Raw genomic sequence first — 16,798 nt, 5'->3', positions numbered from 1 at the left:
CTGTAAGGAGTCTCTTCCCGTGTCCGTGGTGAGTCCTCCACCAGGCGGCTCTGCCTGGTGCCGTGAGAGGAAGAGCCGCTCGCCGGCTCTGCCCGCCCGGCCGGGCGGAGGGGGGCGGCGCCATCACAAGAGGCGGGGCGCCGAGCGGTCGTTGGTGACGGTCCTGCGGAGCCGCACGCCGCGCCGGATGGCCACCAGCATGTCCTCGGCGGCCGGGGTGTCGGCGGGGGCAGCCGCGGCGGCGGCGGCGGGCGGGGCGGGCGTCTCCCGGGCCGTGGGGAAGGGGAACTGGCCCTCGCCCAGCGCGTGGGCGCCGGCCACCAGCTCGCCCAGCTTCTCCACCAGGCTGTGCCGGTTGGCGGCCAGCTGCTGCTGCTGCTCCTCGTCCTCGGCGGCGGGCTCGGGGGCCGGGCCGGCGGCCCAGGCGGCGTTGGGCAGGCTCAGCCGCTTCGGCGAGGCCCGGGCCAGGTCCGGCGCCAGCGGCGAGCCGGCCTCGTCGCCGCCGCCGCCGTAGAAGACGCACTCCTCGCTGCCCGCCCGCGCGGGCCCCGCGCAGCCGGGCGCATCGGGCACCGTGGGCGTCTTGACGGGCACGATGGGCGGCCGGATGGGGATGGGGCCGGCGCTGGACAGGGCGCGGCGCACGGCCGGCTTGGTGGAGGGCGTGCGGCGGATGGTGGCCACGCCGGGGGGCACGCCCGCACCGGCGGCGGCGGCGGCGGGCAGCCCCGCGCTGGGCAGCCCCGCGGTGGAGGCCGGCCGCTTGGTCTGCAGCAGCCGCCGGTAGTTCTGGGCGATGTTGCTGTTGCGGGGGATGGTGGACGACCTGTCGAACTCGGGCGGGCCCTCGCCGTCCGCGTCCCCGTTCACCGAGTAGCAGTCGAAGTCGGAGCCTGGGGGCAGGGGAGGCCGTGGGCCGGGGCCGGGGGGCCGGCGGCCGGGGAGCCCGCCCCAGCCCCGGCGCCTACCTTGGGAGGGGATGGTGTCCTCCGAGCAGGAGGGTGTGGTGGTCTGCGTGCTGTAGCCGCTCGAGTACTGCAGCGAGTCCCGGCTGCTCTTCTGGTGCTCCAGGCTCAGGCCGCGCGTCAGCACCATGGCCAGGTCGCTGGCCGCCGGGGACACCTCCTCGCCGTGCTGGGCGGGGAGAGGGCGGCTGAGCCTGGCTCCCCGGGGGCCGGGAGCGCCCCCCGGGGGCAGGGCCGCGGGAGGGGGGGGGCCCGGCCGGGACGCCCGGGGAGGGGGCCGCGCCTACCTTGGCGGCGATGGTGGCGGGGGACATGCGGGGGCGGGGGGCTTCGTCCGCCCCGGGGCCCAGGCTGCCCCCGCCGGCCGGGCCCGGCTCCGCGTCCCTCAGGAGCTCCACGCGGTCCCTCCTCCGCTGCAGGGTGGAGGGCTGCTCGTGGGGGCCGGCCTTGGCCCAGTCCTGCGGGGCGGGCAGGCGGGTCAGGGGGCCCCTCGCTGTCGCTGAGGGCCGGGGTTTCCGCCCACGTGGCTGTGTGCACCGGGGCCGTGTGCGTGCGTGTGTGTAGGGGCTGTGTGCACCGGGGCCGTGTGCGTGCGTGTGTGTAGGGGCTGTGTGCACCGGGGCCGTGTGCGTGCGTGTGTGTAGGGGCTGTGTGCACCGGGGCCGTGTGTGTGTGTGTGTGTGTGTGTGTGTGTGTGTGTGTGTAGGGGCTGTGTGTACCTCCGCTGGGTGGACGGGGCCGTGCGTGTGCGTGTGTGTGTGTGTGCGTGTGTGTGTGCGTGTGTGTGTGTGTGTAGGGGCTGTGTGTACCTCCGCTGGGTGGACGGGGCCGTGCGTGTGTGTGTGTGTGTGTGTGTGTAGGGGCTGTGTGCGCCTCCGCGGGGTGGACGGGGCCGTGCGTGTGCGTGTGTGTGTGTGTGCGTGTGTGTGTGCGTGTGTGTGTGTGTGTAGGGGCTGTGTGTACCTCCGCTGGGTGGACGGGGCCGTGCGTGTGTGTGTGTGTGTGTGTGTGTGTAGGGGCTGTGTGCGCCTCCGCTGGGTGGACGGGGCCGTGTGTGTGTGTGTGTGTGTGTGTGTGTGTGTAGGGGCTGTGTGCGCCTCCGCGGGGTGGACGGGGCCGTGCGTGTGTGTGTGTGTGTGTGCGCGTGCGTGTGTAGGGGCTGTGTGCGCCTCCGCGGGGTGGACGGGGCCGTGTGTGTGTGTGTGTGTGTGTGTGTGTGTGTGTGTGTAGGGGCTGTGTGCGCCTCCGCGGGGTGGACGGGGCCGTGCGTGTGTGTGTGTGTGTGTGTGTGTGTGCGCGTGCGTGTGTAGGGGCTGTGTGCGCCTCCGCGGGGTGGACGGGGCCGTGTGTGTGCGTGTGTGTGTGTGTGCGTGTGTGCGTGTGTGTGTGTGTGTGTGTAGGGGCTGTGTGCGCCTCCGCGGGGTGGACGGGGCCGTGCGTGTGTGTGTGTGTGTGTGTGTGCGCGCGTGCGTGTGTAGGGGCTGTGTGCGCCTCCGCGGGGTGGACGGGGCCGTGCGTGTGCGTGTGTGTGTGTGTGCGTGTGTGCGTGTGTGTGTGTGTGTGTGTAGGGGCTGTGTGCGCCTCCGCGGGGTGGACGGGGCCGTGCGTGTGTGTGTGTGTGTGTGTGTGTGTGTGTGTGTGTGTAGGGGCTGTGTGCGCCTCCGCGGGGTGGACGGGGCCGTGCGTGTGCGTGTGTGTGTGTGTGCGTGTGTGTGCGTGTGTGTGTGTGTAGGGGCTGTGTGTACCTCCGCGGGGTGGACGGGGCCGTGTGCGTGTGCGTGTGTGTGCGTGTGTAGGGGCTGTGCGCCTCCGCGGGGTGGACGGGCCCTCCCCGCCCGGTAGCGGGGGGAGCACTGACCGAGGTCGGGGAGCTGCACTGGCTAACGGACTGGCAGGTTTCCGAGGCCTCGGAGGACGCGGAGCTGGAGGACTTCTGCCGTGCAGAGGCGGGCGGGCGGGCGGGCGGGCGGAGGAGAGAACAGAGCTGGTCACGGCGCATGCAGCGGGGGTCCCACCAGAACCCGTCCTGCCACACGCCCCCACCAGGCTCCCGGCTGAGCGCACCCGCAGAAGACAGCACCAGAGCGCACGCCACCAGCTCTGACCCACACCCCGGCCCCCGCTCTGAGAACGACGGACAGGCCTGCAGCTGGCGGCCCGGAGTGTGGGCCCGGGGAGGAGAGACAGGGCGGCGGTGCCGGCTTTCGGAGAAGGGCCGCTGGGGAGGGCGGGCCCAGAGCTCCCTGCGGCACCTGCTACGCTGAGCTGCCCGTGTGGCATCCACGCACGGCGGCCACTGTATGCACCAGCCGGGGGTTCGGGGAGAAGTGGGGGTTGGAGCCGCACACGCAGCAGCCGAGGACAGAACGAGGTCACCTCGCGGTGAGAGGAGAGAGAGCACGGGCGGAGGCCCTGAGGCCGCCAGGCCAGCGGCCGGGAAGAGGGTCCGGCCGAGGAGAGAGACGGGGGCCGCTGGCGAGGAGGAAGCAAGCGGGTGACACCTCTGGGGTGGGTGGAGGGGGCAGGGGCAGCTGTGCCGTGGGGGGTGGAGGGGGCAGCCGAGGGCGGAGGGGCAGCGTGGGGCCTTGAGAGCCGATTCAGTAGAATGTGGGAGCAGACGTCCCTGTGGGAGGCCCCGACTCAAAACAAAAACGCATGAACAAAATACAAGCACGGGCAGATGCTCAGTGAGGATTAAAAAAAAAAAAGGAGGAAAACTCAGCACTTAGTCATGAAAAAACCCCAAACAAAACCGACCACACTTAAACCGGGAACAGAATGGGCCCTCTTCACTCTGCCAGCGAGGAGCTATACAAACAGCGCTGCTTCCCTGCCGTGGCCGGGGAGCTCACTGGTTAGAGCGTCGTCCCAGGACCCCAAGGTTTTGGGTTCGATCCCCGGTCAGGGCACACACAAGAAGCAACCCCTGACTGCTCGAATAAGTGGACAACAAATCTGTTCCTCTCCCCCTGGCCGGCTTGGCTCAGTGGATAGAGCGTCAGCCTGCGGACTTAAGGGTCCTGGGTTCGATTCTGACCAAGGGCACATGCCTGGGTTGTGGGCTCGATCCCTAATGTGGGGAGGGCAGGGGGGGCGCCCAATTGATGATTCTCATCGTTGATGTTTCTATTTCTCTTTCTCCCTTCCTCTCTGAAATCAATAAAAGATGTATTTTTTAAAAAAAATCTGTTTCCGCTCTCTCAAATCAATAAAATATTTTTAAAATGGCTCTTTCTCTCTGGGGTTGGCAGTGAATGGGAATGAGGTTCAGATGGGCGGGGTAGACAATTCTGTCGAGAAGCTGTGCTGTGAAGGAGACCTGATGGCAGTAGGGGTGTGTGGGGGGTGAGGAGGGCCTTCAAGATACAAGAGCTTGTCTGTGCGGACAGGAAGGAGCGGCCCAGGGAGGGGCAGTGCTTGGGGACACCCTGGGGCAGGAGAGCAGAGGTGCCTGCTGACCCTCGCTGTCCACCTCCCGAAGGACCTGGGCCTGCCCCGCGGAGAGCCTCCGGCCGGTCTCAGGTTTGGAGCGAGCTGGCCCGCTGCCCGCCCCGTCCCCAGGGCCGGAGGGAGGAGGCGAGGAGGAGGCCAGGAGCCGCCTGCTGACACGCTGGGCCGTGTGGCTGCTCCAAGGCCTTCCCTACGCCCCCTGGGGTGAGCCCGAGGCAGTGAACCACGCGGGTCAGCCTGCGGCCGGCAGGGGGCCGGACCCCTCACCTGGCTGGTGATGTCGGAAGGCATGGGCGAGGGCGGCTTGGAGTAGGCGGCGTCCTGGGAGACGAAGCCGGAGTCGTGGGAGGAGATGCTGGAGAGGCGGGCGGTGGCGGAGGCTGGCTGCGCCAGGCTGCGGTAGCGACAGGTGGAACTGGGTGAGTACGTTTGGGCGCCCCCAGGCCACGGGGCTCCGCCGCCCTTGGCGCTGCCGCTGCTGCTGGGGGCGCTGGGGGAGGGAAAGCAGCCAGACGGGGAGGCACGGTGTGTGTGGGAGGGAAGGTGAGAGACGAGGGTGGGAGACAGGTGAGGGGCAGAGGAAGGAAAAGACAAGGTTAGACTACAAGGTCCTGAGGCCCAGGGACCAGGGGAGCGGGGTTCTGGGACCGAGGGGCAGGGTGGGCCTGGGCGGAGGGCGGCACCAGAGACCCCCGGGGTCCGGGCACGCCGGGGGGAGGCGGGCCCTCCGCCTCCTGTGCTGCCCTCAGAGCAGGAGGCCGAAGGTTAACGGGGAAACCGAGTCACCAGGCGTCAGCACACAAGTCCGATTCTTTCCACACTGTCCTCCCTCAAACCCACCGCTGCCTCGTCCTCCGCCCCGAGGGCGTTAGCCCTGCCGCTCCCGTCCTCTGTGCCCCTCTGCACCCCCTTCCTGAGTGTGACCCTGACCGCCCCCACCCCCACCCCTCCCCCGGCCCCGTCTCTGGTCAGGGCTGTCCCTGCAACCAACACTCCCCTCTGTGATGCCGACACCGGGTCCAGGAGGCCGGCCCTCCTCTCCCGGCGGGAGTGGTGCCCAGCCAGAGGGGTGCTGGGGACGGGGTGCCCGGCCCTGGGGGCTCCCCCAGCGCGAGACACGTGCTCTGTGCTCACGGCCTTCCACCCAAGGAGCCTCGGTCCTTACACATCGTCCCCGTGTCCTGCCCTGGTGCCCGGCGATGAAGCGAGACCCGGGGCTGGGCCGGGGTTCGGGCCGTGGCGGCTGCCCAGGCGCCAGCTCTCGAACCCGCCAGCTGGAGCCTCTGTCAGCGGGGTGGCCTCCGCACCCGCTTCCAGCAGCCTCTGTGCCTCTCCCCCGCCTTAGGTTCTTACGATCCCCCCCCGCCCTCGCCTGCGCTGGGCCTGGCCCAGTCAACGGTTCCCTGCTGGGACTCTGGGTCTTAGGCCTCAGTTTCCCCTCCTGTGGAATGGGGACACCCCCCACACCCGGCACAGCGTGTCAGGGGTCAGCAGAGAAGATGCAGGAAGCCCGGGGCACGGCCCCTGGCCGGGGTGCTGCTCCGTCACCGCAGCTGCTCCTGCACAGCCCCGCCCGGCCCCACGCGCCCCGTGCTGGGCGTGCTCTCCTGTCTGCGAACCCCCCCCCCCCCCCGTGACGGGGACCGGGCGAGTCGCGGGCCTGGAGCAGCTCCGGGTGCCGCCCCGTGCCTGCACCCCGCACCCCCCCACTGACCTGCACAAGCTGGACTTGCGGGAGCTGGAGCTGCTGGGCGAGGAGGGCGGGGTCTGGTAGGACCAGCTGTAGTCCGAGCCCTTCAAGTCTTTGATCACCTGGATGGGGATGGGGACAGGGATGGGGTCGTGGGCCTTACCGTTTCCTGGGGTCCCCCGAGGGCCCTCCTACTTACTCTCTTCTCAACGGAGAGCCCGGCCCCCGCAGGAGACCCCGGAGTGTGAAGCCCCCCTCCCCAGCCCGTACTCGGGGCAGGAAGCAAGGGGCCAGAGGGCTGGGCGGTGCCTGGGAGGTCCCGCCCTCTCAGGCCGCAGGGACGCTGCCCCAGGCCAGGCTCAGTCTGCACACACGGGGTCAGCGCTGAGCCCGGGCCGGGCCGGGGACATGGCAGAAGCAGGGCCCCCGAGGACGCACTGGTGCTGACAGGGGAGCCAGGGGAGAGGGACTGTAAAGGACACCAGGGGGTTCGAATCCCGGCTCCGTTGTGCCCCCAGGCATGTGCCTCCGACGGCTCCTGTCTTGGTGGGTGATGCTCTGATGGCCGTGGGACGCGCCAGGCGTTGCGGTGCCCAGTGAGAGCAACGCCCAGGCTGCCCCAGGACGGACCCTGGCGCATGGGAGCAGGGTGAGGGGGCGAGGCGGGCAAGCTCAGGGTCAGGGCCAACCCCCGTGAATCCGGGACTTCTGTCCACCTGCACTCAGTCTGAGCCCCTGCTGGGTCCTGGGGTACATCGCCCCTCACCTGGTGCCCCTGGGTGCCCCACAGAGAGTGTCAGGACATGTCCGGTCCTCTGTCCTCAGCTGCCCCCCTTTCTCCTCTCCTGCCCCCAGCCAAGGGTGGGCCGTCCCCTCCTGTGCTTCCCCCGTGCCCAGGCCCGGCCCTACCTGCTCGCTGGCGGGCGGCAGCTTGTGGGGCTCCGCGGTCAGCACCACCAGGTCGTCGATGATGCCCTGCAGGTGGGTGATCTCTCCCAGCATGGTCAGCTCGCCGTTCTGAGGAAGGAGCGAGTGAGGGCCGCTGGCCCCGCCCCCTGCCCGTCCTGCCCACCGGGGGAGCAGGCCTCCCCTGGCCCCTCCTCCCTCACCCTTTGCCCACAGCCAGAGCCACAGGGGCTGCAGGAGGCCAGGCCTGCCCACCCGGGGGAGCAGGCCTCCCCTGGCCCCTCCTCCCTCACCCTTTGCCCACAGCCAGAGCCGCGGGGGCTGCAGGAGGCCGGGCCTGCCCACCGGGGGCTGGCATGACCGTGTGCCGGACACACAGGTGATGAAGCGCTGAGACAGGCCGTTGGGGAGGAGTGTTTAGCGCTGGACGCACCCAGCGAAGGGGCCACCAAGAGCGGCCTTTCTCCAAGGTCAAGGGGTCAACCCTGGGCCCGGCCCGGCCTGCTGACACCAAGTCACCAACAAGAACTCACGGCCCAGGAGGTCACCGTCAGAGTCCCGGTCAGGGCACATGCCTGGGTTGCGGGCTCGATCCCCAGGAGGAGGTGTGTAGGAAGCAGCCCGTCAGTGATTCTCTCACCATTGATGTTTCTCTTGCTCTCCCTCTCCTTTCCTCTCTGATATCAATGAAAATATATTAAAAAAAAGAAGGGCGCCTGGCAAAACCGGTTTGGCTCAGTGGATAGAGCGTCGGCCTGCGGACTGAAGGGTCCCGGGTTTGATTCCGGTCAAGGGCATGAACCTTGGTTGCGGGCACATCCCCAGTAGGGGGCGTGCAGGAGGCAGATGGTCGATGTTTCTCTCTCATTGATGTTTCTAACTATCCCTCTCCCTTCCTCTCTGTAAAACATCAATAAAATATATTTTTAAAAAGATAATAAAGAAGGGCGCCTGCCCTGTAGTCCCCAAGTCCTGATTCTTGGACGCGGTGAAGGCAGCGCCCGAGGGGACCCGGCCGGCCCCGTGTGGGCGCCCGCGCGCCCGCTGCCCCGGACCCACCACCACGGGCTGCAGGAAGGTGATGAAGGTGCAGAAGCGGCCGCGCTCCTCGATCAGCGCCCGGCGCACCGCCTGCTTCTCCGTCTCCTCCAGCAGCAGGTACATGTCGTTGACGTCCTGCAGGGCGCTGTCCAGCTGGGGCTGCAGGTCGCCTTTCCCTGAGGGCGGGGAGGAGAGGCCGCGCTGGGGACCCAGCCCGCTGGCTGGTCTGTGGCTCAGGCCCGCGGTGGTGTCCCTGGCTGGGGGCTGGGCACTGCCACGGGGGCCGGGGACCCGGGGAGGGCCGACGGGACTCCGGGGCCGGTAGAGGGGCTGGTTCCCAGAGCAGGCGAAGACGACGGACAGACAGACACGTACACAGGAAAGACACCAAAGCTGCAAAGCCACCCAGGCCCTGGGGGAGATCTCCACCCCGCCCCCCCAGGGTTCTCACTGCCTACGGGATGGCACCCTCTTGCCTCCTAGGGCACTGGAGGGGGATGGGGTGGGCAAAGTAGAGAGAGCATGGGGCTCAGCTGTCCTCCAGGCCCTGGTCAGGAGAGCAGGGGCTGGGCTCTGGGAACAGGGCGAGGGGTGTCTCCATGTGGCCCCCACTCAGCTCAGGGAGCAACGCACAGGACAGCAATGGCAACACCAAGAAGCAGCGAGAGGCAGAGAGAGGCGAGAAGAGGAAGTAGAGGAGCAATGAGACAGGAAGTAGGAGGTGACAGGTAAGAATTCTGGGTGGTGGGTGGGCGGGGGCGAGACAGGTAAGGCCTGTCTCCCCCCACCCTCCCTCCCCCCCTTCAGGGTGGTCCAACCCCTCTTGACCTGGCAGACTGGCCCAGCAGTGGCCCCGGAGTCATCCCTGGTCACAGGGCCCCTGGGGAACTGTGCCCCAGGCCCCTCCCTGGCTAGGCCGACCTCCTCAGCTGGGGGAAGCTCTTTGCAATGGCCCTGAGAGCTGGGGAGACAGACAGATGCAACAAGGACGGGAGAAGCAGCTGGAGAGATGGACATTTGACTTACCAAGTAGCTCTACAGGAAGGATGTGGAAGGAAGAGGAGAGACAGAGAAAGAGAGAATGTGTGAAAGACAGCCGATGGACAGAGCCACTCCGGGGGGGCTGTGGGGATGAGGGGGCGGAGGGTACGAGAGCCTGGGCCGGTGGAGCCTCCGGCCACCTCCTGAGAGGGGAGGGTGGGGCCTGGTCTGGGTGCAGGGAGGCTCCCTCTGTCCCACCCAACAGGTCGAGGGTCTTGTGCCCAGGACAGGGTCCCTGTGGCCAGGATGACGCCCCGGGATACCCCTGAGGGCAGCGGGGTCCTGGAGTGGGGGCCCAGGGGGCTGCACCGGGACGGGCGGGCGGCTCTGGGGTCTACCTTTGCGTGCTTTCTTTTGCAGCTTCAGCGTGTCTGAGGACTTCTTCTTGATCTCGTGCCGGGCCCGTTTGTACTCTGCAGGAGGCGATGAGAGAGGAGAGCCGTGCTGGGGTCTCCGCAGGCAGCGTGGGGGTGGGAACGTGGGGGCGGGAACGGGGGAGGGGGGGGCGGCCTCACCTTTCGCGTGGTCCTTGTCCAGCTGGTTGACGGACTTCTTCCAGTCCTCGATGCGCTCCTGCAGCGGGTTGATGAGGCTCTCCAGCAGGGCGCTGCGGACACGGGTGTGCGGGTCAGGGCCAGGGGGGCGCCTCCTGCAGTGACACCGCCCGCCCGCCCGCGGCGCCCACTCACTTGGTGAACTGCCGCAGCTTGGTCTCGATGCTGCGGTGGCGCATGCACATGCGCGTGAGCGCCGAGCCGATGTCCCGGGTGGCCCCTGGCGAGGCAAGCGCGCGGCGTGGGATAGGGCCCATCGGGACCGCTGCACTCCCGGCCCTGGCCACCAGGGGGCGCGCTGGCCCGCGAAGGCCAGGCCAGGCCAGGCCGCGTCCTGTCCATCCCGTGTCCCCAGCATCCCACAATCCTGCCGGTCTGTCCCCAGGGTCTGGTCCCAGTCCCCCGTGGGGTATGTGATCTTCCCCAGGAGTTACCCACCCCCACCAAGGCCCTGCCCAGGCCGGCCTTCTGCAGCTGCAGGTGCTCTGTGGTCAGGAGCCCTTCGCTCAGCTGGGAGAGGTCAGAACTAGCCAGCCGAAGAGCCAGCCCAGGCCCCCCACTCCCCCCAGGTATGCCCAGATGCAGGTGTGAGTGCCAGCACCAGCCCCCTGCCTTGGCTCTCACCACCCGAAGGAACAGGGGACCGAGGCCCCTGCTCCTCAGACCAGAAAGCAGAGATGCCAGAGCCAACAGGGAAGGCTCACTGCCCCTGTGTCCCCTCTGAGGGCAGGTGAGGGGGTGGGAAGTCACCCTACTCAGACCCACCGTACAGACGGGTGAACAGCTGTGGCTGAGGGGTCACAGGGGCGCCCGCAGCAAGAACGGAAGCCCCCGGGACACCCCTGACGCCGGCACCCACTCCCGCCTGCGTGCCTCTGGCGACGAGGCTCCCTTTCCCAGCAGCCAGCCCCTTCCGCGAGGGAGCAGGACTCAGGACCCGGCTCTGGGCCTGGCGTCCTTTCCCTGGCTCACAGTCCCAGCCTCCGAGCCCAACCCGGGGCCCCCAGCCTCCCTCGGCCGGGCCCCTCCCCACCTCGGGTGTTGGTGGCCATGTCGGCCACTTTCTGGAAGGCGTCCAGGAAGGCCACCGCAGCCAGCACCGTGGTCCTGGGGAGACGGACAGTGAGGGTCTGAGGGGAGGTGTCCTCACGTGCCCGGCCCTGCCCCTCCCCGGCCGGGCGCCCTCAGCAGCCTCACCTGAGCTGGGAGTGCAGCTTCGTGGCCTTGGAGTTGAAGTCCTCCCAGATGGGGTAGGAGCTCTGCGGGGGAGGCGGGGAGGAAGTGAGATGTCTCAGGGGGGCCCCGGGACAGAGGACCAAGGACAGAGGCGGGCGCAGGAGGAAGTCCCGGCCCTGGGAACAGATGCCCCTGTGCCTCCCTCCTCCCTGACCATCAGGAAGTCCGGCCTCCTGTCTTCAGGCACATCCTCCCTCAGGGGAGGTGAAAACGGTACAGGCAGGTGCTGTGTGCTCGGGGCTGCCCCAGGCCTGGCAGGGGGTTTGGGCTGAGCCGTATGGGGGCTCCATGTTCCCCCGGACGCTCCCCATGGCACCGGGCAGAGGCACCGTGTAGGGGGGCAGGGCTCCAGGCGCTCCAGGTCTCTCCTGGGGCCCCGGAGGGCCCTCCTCTGTGCCTGGAAGCTGCTGCCAGCCCAGCCAGCACCCATCCCGGCGGCAGCCGTGGCTCCCAGGCCGGGGAGGGTGTGACAGCCGCAGGGCCCGGCCAGCCCGCCGGGACAGCCAGGCCCTGGGCTGAATGGGGCCTTGTGCGGCCAACAGAGCCACCTTTCTCCACCCCGCTCCCCTCCCTCCCCTCCTGGGGACACAGTGTGGCCTTTATCCCAGCCTGGCCCGGAGCGCCAAGTTGGGGAGGGGGGGTCCCCGTAGGGAGGCCAGGCTCCTGGCGACCGAGCTGTCCAGTCTGATCAAGGGGCTCATGTGCCTTCCCATGGCCGCTGGGTCTCTGAGGAGCCTGCTAACGGCCTTCCCATGGCCACTGGGCCCCATCGAGGCCTCAGCCCCTGAAAGGGAGCCGGGGCCGGGGGCCAGCAGAGCCCCAGCCCCATGGGTTTCCAGCCCTCCCTCCGTGTGGGACGAGGCGCTGTGGCTAATCCCAAGGAAGAAGGGAGGCAGAGACCCTGCCCCGTCTCCGAGGGGGACTCTGCTGGGCCGGAACCCCAGGGGCAGCTCTGAAACGGCCCCTGCAGCCGAGCACAGCCTGCAGGGGCGGACAGGAGACGGGGCAGCTTCTGGGAGCCTCAGAGATTCCCTCCCCTCCCTGCCCAGCCCAACCAGTGCCCAGGGAAAGCAAATATTTGAGAAGTTCACACAGGCTGGAGCAGGAGGGGGAGTGGAGGCTGTGGGTGGGCTGTCACCACTGTCCCTCACCCTGGCACCCCCAGGGGTCCTCTGAAAGGTGGCACCCCCTCCCACGGCCACCCCTCCAGGCCCTCGCTGAGAGGAGGCCTCCAGGGAGGAAAGAGGAGGTGAGAGGGGGGGGTGGGGGCAGTGCAGCGGTCCCGGGGCAGCCGTCCTGGCCCCCAGGAGACCTTTGGGGCCCCTGGGCAGCCTGAGAGAACAAGGGCCCAGGGGAAACCAGGCAGAGAAGAGTCCGTCCTCCCTGCAGGGCCCAGGCCCGTCCCGACAGCTTCGACCTGGCCGGGCTCCCTCCATCTCGGACCTGCCTGGCCTCACTCTCTCTCGTGCCGAGGGGACACGATGATGGGGCGTGGGGAGGCCAGGCCCAGGACCTCCTCAGAGACGGCCCGAGGCCTCCACCCCTCCTGGTAATTCTTAAAGGGCCCCAGAGGTGAAGACCCGAGGGGCCGGAGCAGCCAGGAGAGCGTCCTCAGTCCTCCCCGGGGCCGCGCCTGGCTGCAGGCCCTGAGATGCTGCGATGTTCTCACTAGTGACAGTGAGCCCTGTCCCTGTGGGATCGCACCGAATCCTTCCAACGGCCCCGAGAGATGAAGACTGGTCTCCCCCATCCTAGAGAGGAGAGGCTCAGAGATGAAGGTCAGCCCTGGCCGATTTGGCTCAGTGGGTAGAGTGTCGGCCTGCAGACTGAAGGGTCCCAGGTTCGATTCCGGTCAAGGGCATGTACCTGGGTTGTGGGCACGTCCCCACTGGGGGGTGTGCAGGAGGCAGCTGATCAATGTTTCTCTCTCATGGATGTTTCTAACTCTCTATCCCTCTCCCTCCCTTCTCTGTAAAAAATCAATAAAATATATATATTAAAAAAAAAAAAAAAAAAAAAAAAAAAAAAAAGCTGAGACCGGTTTGGCTCAATGGACTTAGAGCATCGGCTTGGGGACTGAAGGGTCCCGGGTTCGATTCCGGTCAAGGGCATGTACCTTGGTTGCGGGCATATCCCCAGTAGGGGGTGTGCAAGAGGCAGCTGATCGATGACTCTCTCTCATTGATGTTTCTAACTCTCTATCTCTCTCCCTCCCTTCTCTGTACAAAATCAATAAAATATATTAAAAAAAAAAAAAAAAGAAAAAAAAAAGAGAGAGATGAAGGTTAGGCTGCCACGTGGCCCTCAGGATGTGATCCCTGTCTGACGGGTCACCATGGTCCAGGTAGAAGCTGTGGGGGGATGAGTCTCTGGGCATCCGGGTGGGGAGAGGCAGGGACGTCAGGGATGGGAGGGACTCAGGAAGGGGACGGTGACATGCCTGTCCCTAGAGGTGTCCACGTGGGAGGGATAAGACCAACGAGGAGGCCCTGGGGACCCCGGCCCTCAGAGACTCTGGGTGCTGGACGTGGCCTCAGCACTGGCTGTGCAGGTGAGTGACCCAGGCTACCACCCCAGGGAGAGGGTTTTCCAGGGGACCCTGGGCCAGGGACCCCTCTCTGAGCCTCAGTCTCCTCTCCTGGAAGGTCAGGATGGGAAGCCCATCTCCTCGGTGGGGTCCGTGTAGAGCAAGCATGTTACACTCGTGGCCGGATGGCATGAACGAGGCGTGCGGCCCAGCCGGCCGTGAGTCTGACATGCTTGGAGGGCCCCGAGGAGGCGCTGGCCGGAAGGCACTTAGCATGCACCAACACCTGGTAAGTGTGACCCCCGCCCCCCTGCCAGGAGCCCGGCCGGGGCCTCTGTGTCTGGGGGGCACTCGCCACTCCTGAGAGGGCGGGCAAAAAGTGATGGCCCCGTTCTCCGGAGGGGCCAGTGCTGGGAGGAGGCCCCGTTCGCCCACCTGGCTGAAGGTGAGGACGGAAGCCGACAGAGCCCAGGTACTGAGCCCAGTCCTGGCCTTTTAGGCAAGTCCCTGCCCCTCTGTGGGCTCCAGTGGGCTTCCTGGCACCAAGTGGGCATCTGAGCTGAGTCCAAGGAGGCAGAGCAAGCAGGGAGAGCTCCTGAGAGCCTCCTCCCCACTCTTTTTAAAAAAATATATATTTTATTGATTTTTTACAGAGAGGAAGAGAGAGGGATAGAGAGTTAGAAGCATTTATGAGAGAGAATCATCCATCAGCTGCCTCTTGCACATCCCCTATTAGGGATGTGCCCGCAACTAAGATACATGCCCTTGACCGGAATCGAACCCGGGACCTTTCAGTCCGCAGGCTGACGCTCTATCCACTGAGCCAAACCGGTTTCGGCTCCCCTCCCCACTCTTGAGTGGGTGCCCCCCTCCACACACTTCCGGCTCCAGGCACAGCTCGGGGAGGCCCTCCCTCCAGCCCTCAAGCCATGGTGCGGGCCTTCCGAAGGGCCAGGCCGGGCCGTGGTGAGGCCTCACGGGGCAAGGCCATGCTCTTGCCGTGGCCACCCTCGGGGGAGGACAGGTGAAGGGCCTCTCGAGCCAGGCGAAGGGCCTCTGGGTGGCCGGGTCCCTGCTCTGTCCCTGCCAGAACATACGCATGTGTCACAGGCGGGGGAATATATGGGCTTGGTATCACCCCAGGTGAATCCTCTCCCACTCTGCCTCCACGTCAGAAAACCCTGCCTGCACCTCTTGCTGTAACCTGGGCCTCTTGTTCTAAGATATTTGCTTCTTCCTTATCCCCAAGTTTCTTGCAGGCACCCTGGAGAGGGAGAGGGGATCCTGCCTCTCGGAGCACCAGCTGCTGCTCTCTGCGTGTTTTGGAGGCTGCCAGCAGGAGGAGGGTGCCGGCCCTGGGAGTGGCAGCGGGGGGCAGGGAGGCGGGTGGTCTGGGCTGCCCGGTCCCAGGAGGAGATCCTGGTGCCAGGGCTGTGATGCCCACAGGGCAGGAGGAGCTGCTGAAGGCAGAGAGAGGCCGGCGGCACTCTTCCGGGCCAGAAGGGCTGAGGGAGATTTGTAAGGGGTGACGGTCTCAGGGGAAGCACCCCCTATGGGGGTGTGAGGGGCACTACATGCTGCCTACCCGCAGTCCCAGGCCAGGGGGCTTCGGGCCTCCTGTGGCGAGCAGGTCCCTGGCAGCTGCCCCTGGGGCCGTGCCCTGGCAGCACAGGGGCCGCTGGCACGCCTGGAACCCCCCACACCCCGAGGGCCGGCCTGAGCACCTCAGTGAGCGGGGTTTCCTCCGGGGCCTGCGATGTCACCTGGGGTGGTGCTGTGGCCTCGCAGGTGTGAGAGGCTGGGCGGCTGGGGGCTCTCTCTCGGAGTTCCCGTGGGAACCCAGTCCTCCTTTCTCCTTCCCCACCCCCCAAGGGAGAGGGGCAGGAACCGCTCCTGGCCCCATCCTGCCTGTCTGCCGGAGCCAGCCCTGCCACCTGGCCTCCTGGATCCACAAAGACGGGGTGAGGTCATGAACAGTGTCTAACCGTCTCCTAAATGACCTTGAGTCACCCCCTGGCCTCGGTTTCCCCGCCGGGGGAGCCCGTGGAGGGCCAGGGGTGGGCGGCCTGCTCCGGCCTGGCCGTGGGGCAGTCGTGCGGAGGGGCTGGAGCTGAGGTCCGGGTGGAAGCAGGGAGGGGAAGGCCCTCCCTCGGGGCTTCTCTGCCAATCCCAACCTTTTCCCTCCTCCGCCCAAGGTAAGGACAGAGGCCTTGGCGCGCAGGGGACACTCAGCCTGGGGACCCCGGAGTTCTACAGCTGTTTTGGGAGGCCCATGGGGGGGATGGTGACAGTCGCAGGGTCGGCCCAGAGGCCGAGGCCGAGGCCGGTGGGGAAGGAGTTAACGGTTCTCCGCTTCATTATTTCCCCTGCTTTGGGGGTGACAGCATGGACTGGGCTTCAAGGCCAGCCTTGGAGGCAGGGAGGGGGGGGGCATGGTGGTGGTAGGGGGCGGAGGCCGGAGAGACACCCCCGGACCTGGTAACGGTCCACAGAGGCACCCCGGGAGCCAGACCTCATTCATGGTGTGCAGGTCTGGGGCGCAGGGAGCCCCGGTGTGCGCAGGCTCCGCCGGCGAACCCCTGGGGGCGCTGCGCTTCGGGTGACCCAGAGCAGGGGCCCTGGGGACCGCACGGGCACCCCGTCACACGGGCACCCGCACCCCCAGACAGGCGGCCGGGAAGCCGGGGGAAGCCGGGCGCGCAGCGGGCGCAGGCCGGCCAAGGACACACACACAGAGCCCCGGGGGGACCCCGCACCCCGCCCGCGCCCGCGCCCGCGCCCCCCGGTACCTTCATGTCGTTGACGATGGCCTGGAAGAGCCCGCCCAGGGCGCCGCACTCCTTCTCCGCCGTCTCCATGCTCGGGCCGGGCGGGGGGCGGGCGGGGAGCCGGGCGGCGGCGGGGCGCTCCGGGCCGGGCCTGCGCTCGGTCTCAGCGGCCGGCGGCGCGGCGCTCGGGGGCGGCGGGCGGCCGCGGGGCGGCGCGGGCCATGGCGGCGGGCGGCCGGGGGCGCGGGCACTGAGGCGGCGGCCCCGGAGCCGCGGCGGCGCGGGCGTCACGTGGGCGCGGAGGGGGGCGGGGGCGGGGGCGGGGGGTCGGGGCGGGAGGGGCTGTGGGAACCGCCGGGCGGGCGCGGGCCCGTCCGCCGCCAGGCTCCGCGGCTTTGAAATCCGAGCCCGGCGCGGCCAGACTGGTCGGGCGAGCGGGCGGCGGCGGCGGCGCGGGCCGGGGGCGGCGCTGGGGCGGGGCCTGCCGGCTCCCCGCCCCCATAGGGGCTCCCGCCGCCTTTCCGCCCGGGGTCTGCGGCCTGGGGGGCCCCGAGCTCTCCGCAGACCCGCGGTGGGCCGGGGTCCCCTGGGCGCATCCCGGGGACGGCCGCGCCGCCGCC

The 16,798-nt window shown here is 68.0% G+C and overlaps 1 protein-coding gene across 4 annotated transcripts; it reads right to left on the bottom strand.

Annotated features, from left to right (window-relative positions):
• Positions 1-19: 19 nt before the first annotated feature.
• MTSS2 (MTSS I-BAR domain containing 2) lies at positions 20-16,584 on the bottom strand. 4 transcript variants are annotated; one of them, XM_084906710.1, is made up of 14 exons: positions 16,200-16,584; positions 10,845-10,906; positions 10,681-10,754; positions 9,783-9,867; positions 9,609-9,700; positions 9,432-9,506; positions 8,071-8,228; positions 7,015-7,122; positions 6,118-6,227; positions 4,683-4,905; positions 2,824-2,898; positions 1,253-1,423; positions 969-1,134; positions 21-893 (listed from the first exon to the last, which is right to left on the bottom strand). In XM_084906710.1, exons 1-14 carry the CDS (start codon positions 16,266-16,268, stop codon positions 124-126), a joined length of 2,238 nt encoding a protein of 745 aa, XP_084762836.1. In that variant the 5' UTR covers positions 16,269-16,584; the 3' UTR covers positions 21-123. The 4 variants fall into 4 exon arrangements, with proteins under 4 accessions (XP_084762838.1, XP_084762836.1, XP_084762839.1 ...); XM_084906713.1 differs by having other exon boundaries at positions 22-893; positions 4,683-4,809; positions 6,130-6,227; positions 16,200-16,583; XM_084906711.1 differs by having other exon boundaries at positions 23-893; positions 6,130-6,227; positions 16,200-16,583.
• Between the last annotated feature and the right edge of the window lie 214 nt (positions 16,585-16,798).

The sequence above is a fragment of the Pipistrellus hanaki genome (assembly GCF_964339955.1).
Source record: "Pipistrellus hanaki genome assembly, chromosome: 15".
Classification (NCBI taxonomy): domain Eukaryota; kingdom Metazoa; phylum Chordata; class Mammalia; order Chiroptera; family Vespertilionidae; genus Pipistrellus; species Pipistrellus hanaki.
This window is presented reverse-complemented; position numbering and strand designations above follow the sequence as displayed.

Bases quoted from the DNA above. Each gene is read 5' to 3' on its own strand.
- MTSS2 (XM_084906710.1), bottom strand. From the start codon at position 16,268: ATGGAGACGGCGGAGAAGGAGTGCGGCGCCCTGGGCGGGCTCTTCCAG. The intron at 10,755-10,844 runs GTGAGGCTGCTG...CCGTCTCCCCAG, and splicing joins AAGCTGCACTCCCAGCTCAG to GACCACGGTGCTGGCTGCGG. The intron at 1,424-2,823 runs GTCAGTGCTCCC...CCCGCCCCGCAG, and splicing joins AGTGCAGCTCCCCGACCTCG to GACTGGGCCAAGGCCGGCCC.